General features: G+C 38.8%; 1 protein-coding gene across 1 annotated transcript in view; it reads right to left on the reverse strand.

Annotated features, from left to right (window-relative positions):
• Window positions 1-23,446, reverse strand: part of ZNF536 (zinc finger protein 536) — a 299,046-nt gene that overhangs the window by 113,640 nt on the left and 161,960 nt on the right. The window contains exon 7 of the mRNA XM_075101471.1: window positions 10,654-12,234. Within this exon, the coding sequence (XP_074957572.1) occupies window positions 10,654-12,234 (1,581 nt within the window). The remainder of the gene's footprint in view (window positions 1-10,653; window positions 12,235-23,446) is intronic.

Raw genomic sequence — 23,446 nt, forward strand, 5'->3', positions numbered from 1 at the left:
TGGTGCATTTGATATCTGGGTGTACGTGGCATGGGAGCCGACTTTGATGGGCAAAAGCTGTCACCCTCTTCAAACTCCCAGCAGACACAGCAGAGCCCTCAGCTGCCCATGGTGGGGAGCAGGGCTGGGGGCTCACCAGCCCGTGCCAGCGAGGTACCTGCACCCACAGGAGCAGCACACTGCATTCCTCTGCACTCCAACTGGCAGGCTAAACCAGCAACAAGTTTACCAGGAAGATTTGAAAGGATTTAAAAGAAAACCAAGTGCATAGAATGGAACAGGGTTAGCTGTGCAAAGAGACAACTGCAACAAGACACAATGAGGGCTAATGTGGTTCTTTCTTCTGAGGTCCACAAACTGATCTATGTGGCAGCTGAGGAGAGCCCCCATGAAATCCTGAATTTCATCTTTAACCTGTTCATTTCAATGCACAAACCTTTTCTTACATGTCTCTCTGGATAATTGTCACATCTCTACATGGGTGAAGTGTTGGTTTTCTTTCCCTGCATCCTCTTAACTTGCCTTGTTACACACGTGAGCTGTTTGGGATCAAATGCACTTCCTGGCTTGAATAAAAAAAAACAACCAAACATAAAGCAGCAAGATCTAATCTGGGATGGTAACACTGAGAAGCAGGCAATAAAAATTTTAACTTACATATAGTGAATTGAAGTCACTGTCATTCAATTAAAAACCACACAACAGACAGTTCAGCCACCAGATCAGCGAGCGTGAGCAGCAATGCCAGGACCTGCTGAGCACTGCGGGGACCAAACACTGAGCGTCACACTGATGCGGAAAAGGAGGGGACGAATGGTGGCAGACAGAGTGGCAGGTCCTCCATCTTGACAAGTGCCTGCTTGCGCAGGCACAGGAGAGGAGGACCCACAGGCTAGCTGTGGGCTGGGGGCAGAGCAACACACCAGACACGTTGCTGAGCCATCACCTGCCTTGTGCACCCGTGCTGCGCAGCTCCCCAACACGGCTGGGGCTCGCATGCTGCAGCAATCGTCAAAAACTGGTGGCTCAACCCAGCTGGCACTCCAAAGAGCCCTGAGGTCAAAATTCATGGATTTGGTGGAGAAACATTATGGCCAAAATATGGCAAAGCTCCTGCAGGTGCAGAGAGCCTCTGAGCACCAGCCGCTTGGCACAGGTAGGGCCTGAGGCTGAGGGCAGGTTTCAGCACTGGGTTTGCTGCGCCGTGCTGTGCAGGAGTCAGGCTCATGAACGTTGCTGGGATATTGAAGGGATATACACACCCAACACATATTTTCAATGTGTGTTTATTTTCATCGATAAATTTTTATAGCTTGCTGTAGTTATACACCGTATTTATACGCTGAGCACTTTATATAACGTTCTTCATCTTCAAAGTGCTTTAAAAATATTAATTAATTAATTTACCCTCACAGCACTCCTACCAGGGAGATAAGTACTATTATTTTCCATTTCACAATAGAGAATCCAAACCTGAAAACTTCTTTTTTTCCACGGTCAGTGAGCAAATCACAGGTAGACCTGCAGAACTGGAGAGGGATGCCAGCTTCTGAACATGGGCCCCACTCCCCAAATCTTATTTAAAAGACTCACATTCTGCCAGAGTCATGGCGCATATCAGGATATGCCTTGGGTTTTTCCTTCAGTAAGGGACAATTAAGGAACAATTCCCTCTCTGATCCCCAGCATGGCATGCTATTTTCTACCCCACTGTTGCTCTGCAAGCTGAACAATGGCTGTTCTATGCAGGGAATGGTGCTACAGACGCCCCGGATCAGAGGAGATCGGCTTAAAGAAACTTGCTGGCCTGCGTCTCGCTCCATGGACAATGGGGTGGGCTAGGCGGCTTGGGTGGAAATGCCTGACATGGGGGTGGCGTCAGGAACACCTGTTTCTAAATGGCAATGCTCTGGAAGGCAGGGGCATCTGTTAGCTGAAGTCACTCCATCCAGCATACCTATCTAGAAATTTCACGTAGTAAAAAAATTGTTGTGGTTTCCAGTATTTGGTCTCAGTCCTAAGTGTATTCCTCTTACATTCATGTGGGAGGGATGCAGAGTGCTCCTAGTTCACCTCTCTGGTGCTGCTGCAAATAAACCTCTTTCCTGTCTGCTCCTTGCCAGCAAATGTGCGGCTGCTTCAAATGGCAATAACAGTTACTTTGAGCTTGAAAGGCTCAATTTCAAGGCATCTCAAAAAACAAAATTGTGACTCGGTCTTCTAAGGAAGTGTTCAGATCAGAGAACTTAAATCGTCATTGGGGATGACAATCCAGGAAAAGAATCCTAATTCTCTAATTTCTGAGAAAGGGACATTTCACCTGTTATAATCTTTGTTAATGAAGACCTTACCCTCCCTGGGTTTTTTCCCACTAGTTTGTGTTTTGACAATAATAAAAATGCACAAACCCCCCAAATTCTAGGTAATTTCCTAGCTTGGAAAAAGATACATTCATTAGCAAAATAAACTGCCAAATTAAGCCATGGCATATTGCAGAAGACATGACCACGTCCTACTGGGGAAAACCCCGTACCTAGACATTGCCTCAGAACAACCAGGACAATTGTTTAGTGAGAAATGTTTTTTGCATATGACTCATCAACCCTTGAAAACAGGATTCCTTATATAATACAAGTGCTGACACAGCCCTCACTTGAGTGGTGTGACTGCAGCTGTATAATTACAACTTTAGATTTGATGTTATGGACCTTAGGTTACGCCGTTCAGACAAATGCTCCATTGTATTACAGAGATATTTTTACCTTAGTCATATTGCCCACAGGACAAGAAGGACTATATTCACAGCTCACTGCATAGAAGTTTAGGCATGTAACAGCCAGTGGTATTACACAAGATGAGATTATACCCTATGGGGGTTAAATGGATTCATAACTGCCACTTTTTCTTGTCTTCTTTTTACTTTGCTCCTAGCTGATACTTTTTTGGAAGTGGTCTCCAAATAAAAGGAAGAACAATCTCACACTGAGTCTGGATAAATGTTACAGTTGTCTCACAAATTCTGTATTATTTCTAGCCTGTCCAAAATAATATAATTGTCCTACTGCTGAAATACAGATTTTTCTCAGTATGACACAGAACACTAAAATGTCAGGTCCTGACTCATGGTGTTTTGGTGGCATAAATAAAAAGTACCAATATGCTATTCAAAACTGACAGCATTAGTGAAGATGTGACACTGGGAGCCCTAGTCATGTTTTCCTTTAGCTTCCATTGCGTACTCAGCGGTGCACCGAACAACAGGCCACTTCTTATGGGTCCCATGCTGGAAACACTTACCATAGGCCTAAGTGATACGACTGGAACTGATGCAACTGGTTGCTTGTTATCCTATGCTCGCTTTACCTTGGGTGAATCGTACGTGGGTCTGAGGAAAGAGGCTAGTCACATTCTTTCCATGGGAAACAAAAAGGAGAGTTCAGTGCTATCTGCAGTATTGAAGACTGTGACTTAATGTAAGGCTAGGCAAGATTAACCAAGAAAGATCACTCACGGGCTGTATGCTCCTGGTATTTCTCTGCTGGCATAGTTGTTGCATACCCATTACTCACTAAGGCTATATTTCCCGCTGCAGGACTGGACCCAGATAAGTAACTCACCCTGGCCAAGCACCCAGACACTAACACTTGCACGCTTAATCCATCCCATATTACTCATTTTTAACCCAGTGGCCTCCACAAATATTTCTGGTGGATTTTAATAGTGACAGAGGAGAAACAGGTCCCACATTCCCAAGATATTCTCTGTGTCAGAGGAAACAAGTCTAATGCCTCTCTTTACATACCTGCCTAACCATACATGGCATCATTCTGACAAACCACTCCTTCCTTAGAAGACTGCGTTTTTAATAAATAGCCTTTACAAGGCCAACAAGGAGCTTTGCAGAGTTTGCCTCTCAAAGCATCAAGCAACCATGGATTGCATGAGTGGTCTTCGGTCTACCAAAAGGTACAACAGTTTCTCAGAGAGTTTTCTTGAATGAATTAACAAAATGACTCAAAACTGCACTAATGGTTAACAGCTTTTTTTTTTATTAGCAACACTGAGATAAGTTATTGAAGCATTTTAGTATTGTTTTACATTCCATTCAGAAGTGACCTAACTTGTAACTCAATATACATTTAAAGATATAGTTTGACACTTATTCAGAAAGCAACAATTATTAAAACTTACATACCTTCATTACCAGGAAACCTTAATATATTTTCTAATTACTTCCAACAATACTCTATTCCAAAGCACATGATAACCCACTAGAAGTTTATACATTTCACTTCAATCACAGGTTTTAAATTGTGGATGTCAGAGTGCTGTTCATTGAGTTTTACTGTCTTTCTTGGTTAATATTGGAAAACCTGGCACAATATATTAAGCTAGAAATATTGCTTAAAGAATATGAAAAAAGATAACTGCAGTATTTTTTCCTGCTAAAGCATTACAAAATACATGACCATTAAAAACTCAAATAGAAATGACAATAAATAACCTTAAAAATGTTAAGAGAATTTTCACTCTTACTAAAGTCCATTCCCTAAGCTTGCCAAACACATAAATAACAGAACATATTCAAGACCTCTATTTTTGTACTATTATGAAGGGTTGTTATATATTGTGGATGTATTGTGTATATATATTAATGCTTACACTTAAGGTTTTTTTTTTTCTTTGCTGAAACAATTAATAAGCCTCAGGTAATTATTTATCCCTGGTACTACAGGTATCTACATAGGCTGGAGCAAACCTCAGAAATTCCAGATATGCAAAACTGTGCATAACAAGATCGTCTCTGCATAAAGATATCTTTAGTTCCCTAGATTACAAAGATGAATTTGGTTATTTATTTCTGAAAGCCTGTAACATAAAATTATAATTGCTGTCCAACTGACTCTTTAAAATTGGCCTCATAATAGGTATTAATTGTACACTTAAGTTTTAACTTATAAGGATGTCTAAATTGTTCGTGTTTTTGAGTAGTTACAGGAAATACTATACCTCAGACACAAGAATATATATTCCTGAACTGAAACACAAACCAGAGCATTGCCTCACTTTGGAAAGACCTGGAAACATCTCTATGCCTCTGCCTAATCCTAAATCATAATTTAAATTTGACCTGGATATGACAAAAACAATAAGAATATGTTGTTTGGGAGATGAAACTTAGAGTAAAATCATACAGCTCTAAGCTTACATCATTACTTTGTCTCTGCAAAGAAAAGAAAAGCCTTTCTGTGCTAGGGATTTGCCTTGGTGCGGCTGGCCACTGATGTCTGAAATCAAGGCACATACCAAGGCCTCCTTTTGCAAACACAATCCCCCTTTCAGATCTGGTGCTAGGAGGGACTGAATTCCTCCCTCCAGTTTCACTGGGAATAGAAGGTACTCAGCACTTAGCTGTTTCAGATATTTTAGGGGTTAATTTCCAGAAACATAAATGGAATGGGAACGTTACACCGCAATATGAAAAATAGTAAGAAACGAAAGTTTTCAACAGTAAACAAAACAGTGATACTGAACCTGACCGATTTCTGATACAACAAAATACAATAAAATTAAATTACATTAATATAGCAATGAAATTTAAAGTCAAACAAACATAGGACTTGATTCTGCAAGCCTTAGTTATTTAAGTAGTCCCACTCATCAAGAATGAGGGATGCAAGATTGGGTTCTTAGCTTCTGCTTAGGAAGTCAATGTTGATTCAGACAGTATCTTTTCTAGCCAAAAATATGCAGCAAAAGGAAAGTAACATAAACAAGGCTAAATGTCAACAGTGTTTGCAGACTTACAGACACCATCCATTTGTTTGTACTGAAATGACTAGCAAACCATTTGGCAAATACAATGCTATTCACAGACCAGCCCTTTTATCCAGCAACACAAACTTCACTGGATCACTGGCATTCCCAGTTAATTAAAAAGAAGGAAGCATGCCGTATGAGTTTGGTTTGATATTGCCATGCAAATTGCACTGTGACATCCAGAAGTGCGGCAAAAACCCAGGCGTGGGGCCGAGGTGCTGATCTCCTGTTCAGCAGTACAGTTCGTACACTAAAAGCAGGCCTTGGACCTCCTAACAGAAACTAAAGAAACCTCTTCAAAATAACCATAATGGGGTAGAGAAAAGTCTGCACTAAAAATTCCATATAATTTCATTCTGCCTTGAAGGAAACAAATATGCAGGTTACTCCTTCAACTACAGATCAGGACAAAATGTTGGGTTATTTAAGCGCATTAGATGATACTTTAAATGGGCAGGAGTACTACACGTTGCTGCAGTGGGATGACCTTCCATTGCCCTGTAGCTGTCCTAGAGCTTGGATGTATCAGGCCTTTTGCTTCTGTTTAATACAGATTTTATAATTTAAGAGCTTCAATAAGCAATAAGGATTCAAGTGAAGCCACTACAAAGAATTAAAAATATTTTTCTGTATTTTATATTTGGTAGTAGTTCTGAAGGGGTTAGCATTATAATCTTTTTAGTTTTGACACCTGTGGCAATAAGCAATTTACAACAACTAAATTCACTATTTAAACAGTGGGGTAGAGCACTATAATTATGTTACAGTAAAGCTGTAATAATCTGCCACAATTGATCTTCCCCTTGCCCAGCCCTCTTGTCTGTGCTGCAGTTCCACATTTGGAAGGTATTTCAGAAAGTTACAATGCTGAACATTTTAATAATTCCGTGCAATGTTGAACACTTTCTGCTTCAAAGGAAACTGAAAGTGCTCAGCCCTTTGCAGGATCAGAACTCCAAAGCTGCTACCTCACATCAGAAGGGTCCTGCCTTGTTTTCATACAGAGTGAAAGAAGTGATAATGGGGTGGAGCCTATGCAGGAGAAAACAGCTCTAATTGCAGAGGAAAGCAGCATGAATGGAAGTAAATTACATGTATAGAGACAACACGGAACTAATACTTTTGGACATCATTAACTGTGGGTCCAACAGCACCAACCCATCAAGCAACCAGCTAATGCCCAGGACTAGCTCTGGCCTATAGTTCTGTAGCCCACCAGCTCTTCTTTGGAAGCCTAAGTACTTCCCAAGCAGAAAATGCAAGTAGGGAAATTTTACCATCTTAGACACAAAGCAGAAAAATTTTAAATAGGAGGAGAGAGAGAAAGGAAAGGGTCATAAATAGATGCTGTGTAAATCATGTGTAAATTAATGACTTGGAACAGGAGGTACAACATTATTGCAATACAACTACATGTATATGGGAAGACAAGCAGAGAAAGAGAAGAGCACAAATGCAAAGGAAAACAGATCTTCCAAAACTTAAATACAAAGTAGATCTAGAACCTCCAAGCAAAACTTCATGAATGAGCAAGGGCTGTGGAAACAGAGTACACAGATGCTGAAGATAGCTACAAAGCCATGGAGCCATCACCCTGGGCTCCCCCTCCACTCTGGGCTACTGGCTGCCAAGCAGCAAGGAAAGGCATGTCTTCTTAGAAACTGCATGGTAGCAAAGATCAACAAGATTGGCTCCTAGGTATAGTCACTTGAGACTCCAAAACCAAGTACGGGTCAGGAGTAACTCTAAATTTATCAGTCGTATTTCTTTCTTTCTTTCTGTTCTTTCCTGTTCTGCTATATATGTAAAGGAGAAATATTACAAAAATTTATTATTTTTCTCAGCAGTATTTTGACATGGAAATTTCTGTATTATGCAGTAATTATGGTTCTTTCCTAATTGTCTCTTTCATCCCTACAGCCTGAAGCATGATAGGAGCATTAATGAATTATGTGTACATCAGTCTCTTTCAGTCTACATAGAGGGAAACTGAGGACTGCTTCCCCCATGTGTGTTGACTTTCCAAAACAACAACATGAGTTGGTGACATTCTCCTCTGGAAATTAAACCTTTTATGTGCCAAGATTTGTGCTTAAAAACTGACCCATTATCTTAAGGTGAAATCTGCCAACTAAAAATGATCCACATGGATCACTGAAAATCCCAGCTTGTTTTTATGCAGCCAGAAATTTAACTCAATTATTGTGGCCAATCAAAGATGCAATCTCAGCTAACTGAAGCTGAGAAATTTTATTTCAATTTTATTTCCACTGTATTCTGACTGCAGAAAGAGCACCACACCTTGCTGTCTTGATTTTGCAAGGACTCTATCAAGTGTATCAGTGTTCTCCCTTGAGATGCCAACAACCCACACATCACTGGCTGTAAAAAGGAAGGCAAATGCGCAGAGTCTCCCAAAATACCAAGGAACACAAGAATCATGCCCTGGAATCGGGTGCTGGAGGTGGGTCTCACGTTTTCTGATCTCTCAGGCAGCAGGAGAGACAAATGAAGCCATGACTAAGGTCTTGGCCTTTGTGCAAGAGGGAATGAAGGCTAATAAATGAACATGGTGCTCCTGATGGCTAATCTGCAAGTGCAGAAACATCAGGTGAGATTCCCCGCACTAGCATGCACAGATGGAGTGTGATTTCACAGTATAAAATGTCACTGAGAAAATGAAAACTCCCCAAAACCACTACTTTCAAGTGGGTGCTGTCCACACCAACCAAATGAAAAAAGAACTACCGACACGGGGCTTGTTCATACTCATCCACTTTCACTGTGAGATATTGAGAAAAATTAAATAATATATTTAAATAGTCAGCTTTAATACGTATATTCTGCAAACACTCAATAGAATGTCAGTAAAGAATTTTAAAAAGCTATTTCTGGAGGGGAGAGAAAGGCGGACTTGCACTGTGTTTTCCATTAAAAAATGGCTTAAAAAGTAGAACAGACAAGCTTCTGTTGTTTTTTTTCATTCATACTTCAAATCAAATCCATTATCACTGAGCAGAGCCTGTGAAAGGGATATGGTCTTTAAAATCATATAAACTCAAGCCATCATAAAATGTCTGCTGAATTGATTGGAAGATGAAACAAAAAACTAATGGAAGTAACATGACCTCATTTCAATAATAATGTTAGAGGGTTTTTTTGTTGTTGTTTTAAAAAACGTATGTCTGGGAAGAAGTATAAAGATATTCTGTACAAAGCAACTAATCTTAGTTTTCCAATTTATTTACTCTGCTGCATTTTTTTGTAACTGATTGATTGTACTCCACAGATAGAGAGAAAAAAAATCAAGTAGGATTTCACCAACTGCAAATTAAACCAACTATCAACTATTTTCAAAATATCAGTTATGTAACAACTGATTTTGAAGAATTTGTGAGTATTTCCAACTATCTGAACTGGTTCTTTGTGCACCAAGACACAGAAGTTTACAGGGAAGGCCATCAGATACTTGGGCTTGTGATTCAGTTTAAGTAATGACAACACTGTGAAGCCATAATGCTCTAAGAATACAAGTGAGATAAACTTTGTAAGGAGAAATCAGACTTTTTTATCAGATCAACTAATACACTTGGAAAAGCAGAGAGGGGCCTGAAGAAGGGGTTATGGCTTTAAGCACATATACTATCCTAGTAAAGCCAAACAAAGCTCCAACTAACCTTAAGTTAACCAGGGTAACCACTCCTAAGTGTTTGCAGATTTAGGGTTTCATTTTAAATTGTCAGGCTTTAAACTGTTGACCACATTTTCTTTTATTTTTTTTAACTTGAATACATTTTATTATGCATGTTCAGCTCTTGACAATGAGTTTTCTGATTAGTTTGAAGGTTAAGTGAAATGAGCATTACTGAAGTTTGTGTCCTTTGCTGACTCTGCTTTTTAAAGTGATACTCTTTTTCAAAGGATTTACACTCTAAAAGCTCTTTCAAACAAGAACTATGCTGACAAAATAGGAGATAAACTGAAAAAATCCACATTCTCATTTGTTTCAAATAGATTTAACTCTTATTTTTGTCAAATATGATGTGTGTGATATGAGGAAGTAAAACTGCAGTTTTGTAAATCAGAGACTAATAAAGGTAGAAGGTGGTTTTGTTTGTTTGGTGTGTTGTATTTTTTTTTTAATTACCTGAAGGCATATTCTTAATTAGGCAAATCACAATTTGTACAACTTCAAGTTAGAATAGTGAAAATGGCCAAGGGCAACTACTGTATGGGTGCCATTGAAACAAACCAGAAAATAGAATTTAAAAAAGAGGTAGGGCAAGAAAAGAAAAAAAACAAAGGCTCTTCACCACAGGTAGATGCATTCCATGCACCTGGCCTTTCATTTCATTAATATTGTGGTAATTGAACATACCCCAATTCACAGAAAGGAAACAAAACAAGCAAAAGAAAGAGAGTGAGAGAAAGCAAGCAAGGTTTGCTTGGCAAAGCATCCAGTGTTTTCTTGGTTCTTACTTAATCAAAATACTGAAAAGTTTGCAAGTTACCATGTACGTTTTAAAAACTTTTTCCTTCTTTGAGTATGCTAAAGCAGTAAGTATCCCCTTCAGATGCCACTAGCACAGGTAGTCTATATTGCTGCTACTCTAGTTAAAAAGCAAGTTCCTTCTAAAATCCTGTATAAGTATATGCATGCAGCACTGCTGATTTCAATGGAGTAGACCACATATAAGACTAGAATTTGGCCCACAGGGTTTAACATTTAAAAATTGTATTACTAACAAACATGACTAAATATATTTAAAGAGCAGCTTCATGGTTCTGCACAAGTGTTTTCTGAAATGGTCTAAAAGAAGGTCTAAAACTTACCACACAAGTCAGGTCTCTTGATACATCCACTAGTTGCTGTGCTACTTGCAAGTCCATTAAAGGCTGCTAAGCCATCAGAGCTGTAAGCTCTTAGGACTGACAACATGTTCATCTGCTTCTCCAGGACCTGTGGACCCTGAACTTGTTCCGGTTTCATCACTCCTTGTGCAGTTTCATGGGAGGATAGAAGATTCTGACTGTGCCACTGCTTTTCTGACGCTTGTGGCAGTGGTGATACAAGCCCTTGTGTCGGTTGTGAGGTGGCTGCACTTTGTATATTGTCACCTCCTTCACTGCTTTCTTTATTTAGGGCAGACAACTTCTTATTCATAATATCTGGTTCTGTGTCAATGTCCTCATCTTCAATGTTTTCTTCCTTGGAAGATTCCATATCCTCAGATGAAGCTATGTCAGAAAGGTCATCAGTAGCACTTTTATTTACAGAGTCAGAAAGCAGAACATTTGGGTCATCTTCGGACTGTGTTTTTACTTCGGATTCATTACTGGTGCAGGAATTTTGTGTTCCCGTGCCAATAACACCAGGATAAACACCAAACTGCTTATAGAAGTCTGTTGTAAAATTACAAAAAGTAGATTCCATGTGGCTGGGCCAGGCAGTGCTCTTTTGCTCTCCCAGTGTCTCTTTATTTTGTCCTTGGGTCATTTTCTCAGAAGCTGAGTCCAGCTGGCTCAGCATGTTTGAAACTACCGCCTCCTTGCTGGACTGCACAGAAGAGGGGAGCAAGCTCACTTTATTAACCGAGGCTGAGGCTTCTCTAGATTGGTCTTTGTTGTTCCCTATGATGTTGTCTTTACGTTTAGCCTTGCCCAAGTGATTGGCCTGGAGGTGCAGTGCCATTAGTTCCATAGACGAAGTTGTAAAGGAACAAAATAAGCAGCCATGCCAAGCAATATTATCTTGCACAGTAACAGATGAACCTGGAAGGGAGGCTGCATCTGGCCTTACGGATAAGTCAAGAGGTTCATATTGTGACTTCTCTGTTTTTCGCTGTGAGGACTTGCTATTTATCTTTTCCTCGCCACCATCTGAGCCCAGAGCTTTTGCTGAAAGTGGATCTGAGAGAGCTTTATCCTTCATTTCTTTTTCTTTCTTCAAGGAACTTAGGACAAAGTTGTCCATGAAAGCTTGCAAAGACCCTTGAAAGTTCACACCATTCCCAACCATGTTCTGGTAAGCACGGCCAAGTTCAGAGAAGTGCGTTCCTTTGGAAGATATGTCTGAACCCTTCATATTTTCTGAAGATACTTCAGATGACATGCCAGCTGCTTGTCCTTGCTGATCTCCAGAAGACAGCATTCCTGATGTCCACTGTTGTGAGACCATGCCACTTCGGAAATCAATACTGGGAAGCCCCTTGAAGGCTCCTCTCAATATATCTGGTCTAATAAACACTGAACTTTTACTTGATGTCTCATCTTTGTGTTCTTGACTTGCAGTCTGCCCAGAGAGTGGTCCTGCTCCATTCTGCCGCTCCCGATGGTGCCGTTCCAAGTGGTATTTGAGGGATGCAGACTGAGTACCAGCGTAATCACAATGCGGACACTTGTAAGGCTTCTCACCTATAGGTATGAATAAAGAGAAAGGTATAAAGAAAGAGAGTTAACTGTACTTTGGTGTACAGTGATGAGCAAAGAAAAAAAATCAACATTGGCTGCTTGAAAACAAGACAATCTTAGTGCTAATAATTCACTTTTAAAAAAGAAATGCCTTTAATTGAAGACTAATTCATAAACTGAATATTTCTAAAATGGGTTTCCAGAATCTGGGGCTATTCAGGAATGACATGGTATCTACACACAATTAGCCATATTTTTCTTAATCTAACATGTAGAAACTGTTGTAGAATTAAAAGCTATGATTATGAAAATGAAGCATAACAATTTCAACCACAGTAATCATTAAAAGTACAAGTTTAAAAAAAAGACAGACAAAGAATGTAACAAATGGATGGTTGCAATATTTTGTGTATACAATTGCTCTAAAATTTGTTTAAATTATACACATGGAAACCATTTTTAAACCTAAAAATTTTATGGCACTGTTACGCAAGACTGAAATGAATGATTTAAGTCTTGCTCTGCAGTAAATCATGGATATAATTAGCAAATGGCATACTGCACAAGTAATTTATCATTATTTGGAGGGCACCATTCCAGAAGGATTCAAAGATCTGCAGACCTACTGCATTGTTTCTAAATAAAGAACTATAAATACAGATTCTATAAAATATTAATATCATTACACTACATTATGATTGCAGCATGTAAGAACATATAGTTAAAATAAAAAGTAGTCAATAAAATAAAAAAGAAATCGAGTAATAAAAAGTACAAAATAGATTTAGTTTCTGTATTTGAAATTAGCAATATCTACTGTTTTTTTCAGTCCTTTAAATTTGTACTAATGGCATTTCTAATGCTTAAGTAGTAAAAGGTGCAATTTACCTACCATAAGCACTTTTCTAGGATTAGTTTGAATAGAGTTTTAAAACATAAAAGATGATTTTCATGCATTAAATAAATATTTGAATCCCACACTAAACTTTTATTGTTCTTCCTATGCTTTAAAAGAGCTAGAAAATATTACACGTATAATAAATATTCACATACAACCATAAAGGCATATCCAAAAATAACATCTAAGTACACGTACATCTAAACTTTTGTAGAGTACTTGTTAGCAATGTAGAGTTTCTTTTAAAGGAGGAAAGACAGAAATCCTTACTAAAAGCGACAAGAATCTGAAAGACCTGTGAGCTGCCAATACTGGCAATTATTTCTATGAGACAGCTCAATAAGATGTAGAAACTTTCTTCTCTATGTAGCTTTTTTTCCCTACGTTATCCAAAAGAGAAAGGCAAGCCTTCCCCAAATGGTATGATGGAAATATTTGTTATGAAAACTTCCTCCACAGTAAAAATGCTATATAATATTATGTAGTTCACCAAACCAGCTGGAAAGTTACCCATTTTCAAATAACCTCAAAATCTGCTTAAAACAAAATTGAAAGGCTTTCAAACTTCTGTTATTTAAGCTCCAGGCTCAACTGAAAGGCTGGTAAATACTTGGGAAGCTGCTCCTCTCACTGATCGCAGGAACTTCCTAATGAGATGCAACACCAGAACACTCAAATGACCGTATAGCACTGCGCGAGTAGGCTTACTGACCATGAAGAGGAGCTGGATATGTGCTGCAATTCAAATGGGGCTGAAGTAAATTACAAGCAATGGAAATTCTAAATCCATAATGTAATCCTAAAGCTAAACGGTGAGACATGAGAGCTTTACATCAACCACATTAATCGACCTTTTTAGCGGAGAAAAGTACAGCACCTCAAACAAGAGGTGTTCAGCAGAGGAAGAGGTAGTAATTAGCATGGTTCATGCTTTAGGCCTGGGTCCACAGAGCTTAACAGAAGAAATCAGATTTAAACATTTCAGTGCAACTTCTGAGACTTCCACAATCACCTAATTAAGTTCTGGTGCTCCACTAATGAGAAGTAGGGGCTGTGTTTCAGTGGGAGTTGTGCAAAAGCAAATGGTTCCTACCGACATGCAAGAGTCACTAAACTGAGATGGATCACCTCCTTCTGGGCTTCCCTGGCGTCAGGTGAGAGTCTGAGTACACACACCCAGGCTTTTTAGGGTAGGGACAAGGGGACAGAAGACACTGGCTCTCTATTTTTTTGCATTTCTACAGGGCTGTTTGGGAGTGCGCAAACTCTGACATCTGTGTTGCGAGTTAGAATGTGGACAAACATTAATGCTGGTTTTACAGCATGTGCATACTGCAATATTTTTAAGCCATTTTCTGTTATTCTGACGTTTGTCCCACCAGTTACTGTCAACAGTCACTAGTGACCTCTGACACAGCTTGGGTATTTCAATTGCTGCCTAAGAAGCAATCAGACCGGGGAAAAACAAGTACCAGACTTTATAAGTTTAAATGTTCTCACTTTTGAGCTTTCATTCTTCTTAACTGAAAAGCTGTTCCTCAGCATCCCCTATGCCTTTATGGAAATCTTTAACACAATTATATTGAGCACTTCCTTTTATTCTAATGATAGTTCAGTGTGTGCATTACACATAAAGTGACACCATTAAAAGTGTGTCCCAGCATTGCAGGCACTATGTCAACTGTTGGATAACTACTTCTGCAGGGAGGAGGAGAATTTTGCAATATAGGCTGCACTGATGTTGCTAAAAACACGTAAGAGCTTCTCAAAGTAAAAAGTATATGTAAAAATGGGTATAAGTGAGTAAAATATGCCAGCTAGAGGATACAGTAGTAATATTTTGCACTTCTAAAGTAGCTTCAGTCTAAAGCACTGGGCACAACAGCATTCTCACAACAGCATACTCTTATTCGGAATTGCTAAGCCTTGAAGTCATTACATTTTCTGCACGAAGGCCTCTCCACTGAGTGAGCTTCCTTTCAGCAGAGGAGATCTGGACACAGCTTGCCAGCAACAACATAAGCATTGGACTGAAAGAAGACACTGACTGAGACAGTGTGATAAAAGTTCAAATCTCTCCTAGCCTTAGTACGTTGCCTCTGTGGTGCTCCCACCTCTTGCATGGCTATAAATGGGATCTAAAGCTAAAGGCCTGAAATTGGACTCAACTGCGCCACCTTTACAATACAGGACTGGCCAAATAACATTGTTCAAAGGGAACTATTCAAAATGTCTCTCTTCTCTTTTAGATCCAAATATTGGCAGTGATTAGTTTACTTCAAAGCAATCTTAACTGCTGCTATTTTGAGGGCAGGCATTGGGAGAAGGGAGTAGGATGGTGTAAATAATCTTTGAATCTTTTAAATTTAGTGTGTCAGTATTTCCTAAATTCAGTAATTGTGCAGATATTTTGATGCTATTTCATCCATTCAAATTAACAACCAGCTATGCCCCATGTTGAGTCCCTGTACAAATGACAAAATGAGCTGCTGTGGAAAAAGCTCAACCTAACCTCAACCAAACTAACCAAAACCCAAGCCAGTTTCAATGGAAAACCCAATGAACCCCTAATTTCCAGGACTCTTCTCAGCAGCTGCCATAGTACATGGCCAAAGAATACTACAGGGGACAAGGGAGATAGGCTATGATTTTATTTAGAAGATAACCTGTTTGTATCTCATACTTTGAGGAAAGGTTTCAGAGAATTCATCCTAGTGCAATGACTACCCTGGTCATATTTCCAAGAGCAGTGTCTGGATGAGTTATTTAACACTTAATATCAGTTCACATAAATTAACGTTGCCATGTAGGAGTGAGGGAACATGACTTTTTCTCTGCATTTCATATCCAAGAGTCATTTTTCATTGTTCACAGAGGCAATGACCATCCTGATTTTGCTAATTCTCTGCCCGTTTGTATCCCTGCAAACCTTTTCACAATGGAGTAGAAAGAATATTCCAGTGTGTACAATGTAAAAAAAAAAAAAGCTTATAGAGAATATCTTCTTTGGGCAACATAATCACAGTTCTGAGCTGTCTACCACTCTGGTTTACAAGACACAAGACACCTCACAAGAACTATTTTATATCAGGATATAGTAAAACAATAAAAATTCAATGCTGCTTGTAAAATCTGCACAAAAGCTTGGTAGATAACTGGAAACAGACATGTTGCCCAGTAGGAACAGGTCTATTTGTACAGTAGGTTGTATAAACAACACAGATGTATAATCTATGCAAGCTATCACCAGTCCTGCTCAGAATGCAGTCTGATCATACTAGTCATAGGAATTATCTGCTATTGGCTGTACAAGGAGACCACAGCCAGATTATATGTAGAATTACAGATTTTAAGACTAGAAGGGACAATTATAATAATCTAGTCTGATCTGCTGTACAACATAGGCCAAAGACCCTCACATGATAATTGCTGCATCAAATCATAACTATAATTTGAAACAAAATTTACTTGTTTTAGTTGAAACAACATACTCTGTTTCAACCACAGCAATAAGAAGAATCCAGCATGTCCCTAGGTAAACTGTTTGACTGGCTAAGTATTTTCGCGGCTCAAAATGTATTTTCACTACTCAAAATTTCTAACCTGAATTCGTCCTGAGTCGTCTTCTTACTACTGAACATTGCTACATTCTTCCCTGCTAGATTAAGCAGATTTTTAAAATAAAAGAAAATCTATTCCCTAAGGAAGGTACTTGCAGATGGCAAACCAGTCACCTCTTCACCTTCTCTCACTTTTGAGAGGAACACCCTTCCCAATTTTTCAGTGTCCCTTTAAATTATGGGTACCCACTAAAGCTCTGATGAAATTTCAAGTTGATATTAATCTTATACAGTCCAAGCCTGTGTTTACATCCATAGCTATCGCAATCAACTAACAGCTCATATTTTGTTGCTTCTCTACCATAATCCTAGGCCCAGTTCATCAACGCCTCTAGTATTTGTTCCTTTACGTTTTTCTGATTTAAAATTCATATTGTTGAAAAGAGCCCACTTGACTAAGTGACTAATCAGTGCCTCCCCGTGATTTTTAGCATCTTACCTTTTTGTGACACTGGTAAATTTTATCAACAGTGATTTTATATACTCTTCCAAATAATGATGAAATACCAAGTATATAAAGCTGAAAGCACTGCTTGCAGAACTGACAGTTTATGTGCCACTTCATCTCTGGATACTGGGTTGTGGGTTTTTGGGGTGGGGATTGTCACACAGAACTAGCTACTTTCGCAAGCCTTGAGAGAAAGTGAGCAACTTGATAAAACTTACTTTCATAAAATAAAAATTGAATTAACTATGCTACCAATTCTTAATTAGTTAACAAATTCATTCTATATGAAAACTTATGTCAGGGTAGTCCATTTATAATTTCAAGGTCTTAATATTCTTCTTTTTTTTTAAATACAAGAATAGCCAGAGCTTTATTACTACTACAAGTGCTCTGGAACTTGCTCTGTGTTCCAAGACTTAGTTTTTTTAAGTGAACTTTAATGACTGGGAGAGCTCTTCAGCCAGGGTTTTTAAGATTTTATCTATCAGTTACCCAGTCTCATCCATTCTAAAAAATATCAAAATGTAGTGGGCTACAGCATAACAGCCTCATTACTTAATAGCAGAACTGTGTCATTGGAAAATACTTATAAGAACCATCATGCTTCTTTCTGAGAACAGAACACAAGACTATTTGGTTTTCTATACTATGGTTGATATATTTTTATCCATTCTTGTCCAGTATTAGCAAGATACCAATTATTAAACCTGCCAGATCTACAAAACTTTACCCTGTTCTCCATAACCCTAATGGCTGCATACATATTTTTAATATTACTTTTAGTTTCCCTTATCAAGTTTCTGTACTTCTTAATCAACTACTTATATTTAGCGCTGTGGGCTTCTCTTTTAATTTTTCATACTTAACATCCAGATTCTTAAAAATCTGTACTGTACCCTACACTCCTCTTCCCCACTGAAAGCCCTCCCTCTTTTTAAATAAGATTCCTTAAGGAGTTTGTGGGGTATACCACTCTGCTCCTTGTAGTGCTGCTGCTCAGTACAGCGAGGTCCATGCATCAGTACAAGAACCCCAACACCTAATGATCTGGCAGGCAGTAGTGGGGTTTTGACAGTCACTCAGGCACAATATGAGTTGCAATTTGATCCTATACATTTCTAAACAAGCTATAGTTTTCTTTCATACGAAGCAAAAGAAATCAAACATCTTGCAATTCCAGAGAATACTGCTTAATGAAAATATTGAAAACATTTTCCAGCATTTTTTATTTTACCATTGAAACAGTTATTGATAACCTATTTTATCCATTGTGCAGTAGATATTTTAGAAATGAATTGCTGTATGGTTTAATTAGTTCATTATTATGCCTATTCTTACACGGTAATTTCTTTTATCATTCTAATCATTCACTTCACACTTTTTAAACCAAATGGAATATCAAAGGTTCTGTAGGATTATTTTTGGATCCTGCACATGTTTCACCACACAATTAATCTGTTTGTCAGAAATACTAGTTAACTTCTTCTCTTTACTACTTTCCTTTACTAGTGATTTTTCTCTAAAAGATGATACTATTCCTACTCTGTAAAAGGACAGATTTTTGATGCTTTTGACTCAGTTTATTGAAGATTTTTCAATTGTGCACTAGATGTTACAATATTTTAATTTTTATAAAGTTTTATAATTGAATATTTTCCTTTATTTATATCCCACCTGCAATATTTATTTAGTCTTTTTACATGTCTTTACTTAGTTAAAACACAGAGAGATAAATATGGTTGTTACTTTGCAGGGAAGATTCAGTACATTAATATAAACTGTACACTAATTCCCCCAAAGCATATATATATGTTGTAAACCTGAAGACTTTTTACACAGCTGCTTATTGCTAAACAGTGCCTTGTCCAGAAGGGGACAATCTGTGTCTCTAATTGCTGTCACTGAAGCTGAGATTCATTATGTGACTTTCCCATTAAAATGTGAGCATTAATTTGTATAATGAAATATCACCCACTGCAGTGTTCATTAGCCATGCCCTACTGTATACTGCACATTGTTAGCTACCTAGAAACTGTAGTTAATTTCACTAATGGATATTTCCCTACTTAGTGTTTGGTAGGAAATTTATACTGTAACATTACCTCTTAAACTTTTAAGGAAATTTAAAGTCAATCAATTATTTTCAACAAAAGTTTGGGATGCCATTAAGACAGGAGAAAAGGCATGCTGAACAATGTTAAGGATGGGAAATCTGGAGGAATCTAGAGAAATGAAAGGTCCTTTTAGTTCATCTTAGAAATGTAAGAATAAAGGATGTTCAATACCAAAATTGTCTCCTCTTGGAGCACACATACCCATTTTCCTTAATTATTCATATTGCTCATCCCACTACAAGTGCCTTCAGAGAATGGCAACAGGCAGTCTTTTTTTAGGAAGAAAATGTGAATTGAATTCATTTAAACCAGCACCATTTTTACTGTATTTCATCAGTTCATCTAAGCAAGTCTTAAAATTGGCTAGTCACATTTCCAAGGGAAAATGCAGTAACACTGCAAATGTATACAATACATCTAATACATGCAAGATGTGTGTCATACTTATCGTAACATACTCTCAATCAATGGACAGACCCCTGCCAAGTTTTTCCCTCCTATCCCTCTCTTTCTTAGGTTTCTTCTGTTTAGCACAACCCAAACCTTCTTCAGAGCTCTACTTTACTCATACACGTTATTCTTTTTTCATTACTCAAGGGATTTAACTGTTCCAGTCATTCTTGGAATCTACCTGAGCAGCTACAGACCACACAAACGCAAACTGGTCTACATCTGCAGTAGCTTCTGAATGCTAACACAAGGTGCAAAAAGGTGCTAGAGCTAATCTGAAACCATCCCCTACATAATGTGCTGCTTGTCAAAGGCAGAAGATAAGAAATTCTAATTTTTTACACTTAACTGTTTCTGTGCAGTCCAAAGGCCTAGGCATGTTAAAGTAAAAACCACACCCATTTATTTGATCGCAGTGGGAATTTAAGTGCTCGAGAGCATAAAAATGCTTGGCTCCCTGAATGAAGGAGCCTTAAATTGCTGCCCCCAGAGGGGAAAAATGGAAACTCTAGATATATTTGCATATGGCACATTATGGGTCTGAGATAGTTAAATGGTTTTCTTTTTCACAAAGTCTGAGCATCTCTAAACCTTTTGTGTTATAACCTTCTCAGCTGTATTATATATTATTTTATAACCAGGAAGCTGAATCACAAAGTGGTCAGTCCACCCACACATCTACTATGCACTACTGGTGTGTATACATGCTTTGCCCTTGTTTCTGCATCTCTTCACACAGTGATTTTGTGTGAGTTAAAGTAGGTAGCTCTGAAGAAGCAGGACCACATAGCCCATCTTTATTCGCTGATCAACATAAAGAAGTCATCTAGCAGGGCTACAAGCATTCTGTCTGTCCTCTCTAAGCCCTGAGGCTCTGAAGCATTTTGCTCTGAGCGTCCTTCCTTTCTTTTTTTACCTCTGTTTATCTCAGCTTCAGCAAGGCTTTTGACACTGTCTCCCATAACATCCTCACAGACAAGCTAAGGAAGTGTGGGTTAGATGAGAGAACAGTGAGGTGGCTTGAGAACTGGCTGAACAGCAGAGCTCAGAGGGTCGTGATCCAGGGGGCAGAGTCTGGTTAGAGGCCCATAACTAGTGGTATTCCCCAGGGATCTGTGCTGGGTCCAGTCCTGTTCAACATATTCATCAGTGACCTGGATGGAGGGAGACAGAGTGTAACCTCAGCAAGTTTGCTGATGACACCAAGCTGGGAGGAGCAAGCAGCTGATACACCAGAAGGTTCTGCTGCCATTAAGCGAGATCCGGACAGGCTGGAGAGCTGGGCCGAGGGGAACCTCATGAAATTCAACAAGAGCAATTGTAGGGTCCTGCCCCAGCTGAGAAACAACCCCATGCACCAGTACAGGTCGAGGGTTGACCTGCTGGAAGGTGGCTCTGCTGAGAAGGACCTTGGGAGTGTTGGTGGACAGCAAGTTGACCATGAGCCAGCACTGTGCTCTTGTGGCCAAGAAGGCCAGTGGTATCCTGGGATGCATTAAAAGGAGTGTGGCCAGCAGGTCAAGGGAGGTTATCCTCCCCCTCTACTCTGCCCTAGTGAGACCACATTTGGAGTGCTGTGTCCAGTTCTGGACCCCGTAGTTCAAGAAAGACATGGTACGACTGGAGAGAGTCCAGCGAAGAGCTACAAAGACGATCACAGGACTGAAGCACCTCCCTTATGAGGAAAGGCTGAGAGACCTGGGTTTGTTCAGCCTGGAGAAGAGAAGACATCAATACTTATAAATATCTAAAGGGTGGGTGTCAAGAGGATGGGGCCGGACTCTTTTCAGAGGTGCCCAACGACAGGACAAGGGACAATAGGCACAAGTTGGAACACAGGAAGTTCCACCTCAATATGAGGAAAAACTTCTTTACTGTGAGGGTGACAGAGCAGTGGAACAGGCTGCCCAGGGAGGCTGTGGAGTCTCCTTCCCTGGAGTAACTCAAAACCTGCCTGGACACATTCCTGTGACCCCTGCTCAAGGTGTACCTGCCCAAGCAGGGGGGTTGGATGAGATGATCTCCAGAGGTCCCTTCCCACCCCTACCATTCTGCAATTCTGTGATTGTTCTCTTGGGGTCGCACTAAGGAACTTTCGTCCTCCAACTGCTTTTAGAGCAAGAAAGAGAAACTGATTTCACATAATTATGCCCTTTTCTTCTTATCATATGGGAACAATCAGAAATCATATCTTACTATCTTCCCCTTAAAGCTCTTCCTGGCTGAATATGATTGAACTAGATAAGAAGAAAAATCTTCTACAATTGTGTGTTGGGACTCAACTGAGTGTGCTAAATAAATCCTTGATATTTTTTTTTCCTTCAGAAGTTTATACACATAGCAAACTACACAGAAGCTGAGACTCAGTGTGGACAAAGTTACAGCCATGAAATATCCAAGAGAAAAATGAATCAACCCAAGCCACTAGCTAATTCGTCTAAAACAGCATAGCTTCCTCCTCTTGTGGAGGATTAAACAGCTTCTCTAGCTTCTTTGGGCCAATTACCACAGAAGCACCTCCTGGCTGGATCAGACTTTGGGTCTTGTCTTGGCATGCATACCAAACCAACCTACTCGTGTGCCTCCAAACACACAGATGCTCGAAGGAACCTGACTTCTGCTGAACTGCTCGAGCTCATCTCTAACAAACAGGTGCTGTGAGAACAAGAACAGTAATTGAGTTAATGTAGTGGAGAAACACAGTAAAGTGTTTTTTATCAGCCAGTTATATGATCCAGGCATATAATAAAGACAGAGTGTGACATAAAAGGCAGGAAACTGTCCCTGATAAGTATGAGTTAACCAATATTTGTTTAATAACTGGTATCTATTACATCATTTCCATTTACTGCAAAGCAACTTAATTTTTATTTAATAACTCTAGTAATTTGCCAATTTACATTTTTATAATATTTATTAGGATTATTTCCAATATGTAAAACATTGCTCCATTTAAACATACTCTTGTCACTATTTACAAATACTTTGTTCTCAACCTAATGGAAATTGATCTTTATCTATTTTTAAATTATAATGATTTTTAAATATATTGCAAATGTTGTTTCAACACTCTATGGGGTTTTTTTTCTTATTTTATACATGGTTTGTTTTTTTCTTGTTTTAATTTCTTTTGTCAGTTTTAATATGCAAATTTTATGGAATATTTCCATTGCAATTAATTTACTTTCCATTAGTTCTAAGCCAAAAATACCAAACGCATAATAACTGCCATCTTTAAAGCAAGAACAAAATGACCACTATATAATAAAGCAAAAGGGGCAAAAGGGACAAAAGGGAGAGAAGGGTATCCTCAGCTTATTTTAAAGAATTTTTCTTTGCATCTCCAACAGTAAAAATGTTAAACTGCTTACACCTCATAGCTACAAGACTATTTTTGAATGAAGTAACTACCTTTTTTTTTTACTTTTCCTACATTAGAGAGCACACAAATAGGGTTTTCACTGTGGTTTTTGGGGGGTGGTTTTTTTTTGGTTTTTCTGTTTGGGTTTGTTTTGTTGTTATTTTTTTAACAAAGTCCAACATATGAAAAAGAATACTCCTGCCCTAAATGGTTTGCAATTCCATCAGACAAAACTACATTAGTGTGCCAAATTTTAAAATTCAGATGAAACCAGTGTGGTATACTCCTACTCCACAATCCAAAGAAAGAAGAATAAGAATACAG

Source organism: Phalacrocorax aristotelis, chromosome 8 (genome assembly GCF_949628215.1).
Source record: "Phalacrocorax aristotelis chromosome 8, bGulAri2.1, whole genome shotgun sequence".
In the NCBI taxonomy this organism is placed as follows: Eukaryota; Metazoa; Chordata; class Aves; order Suliformes; family Phalacrocoracidae; genus Phalacrocorax; species Phalacrocorax aristotelis.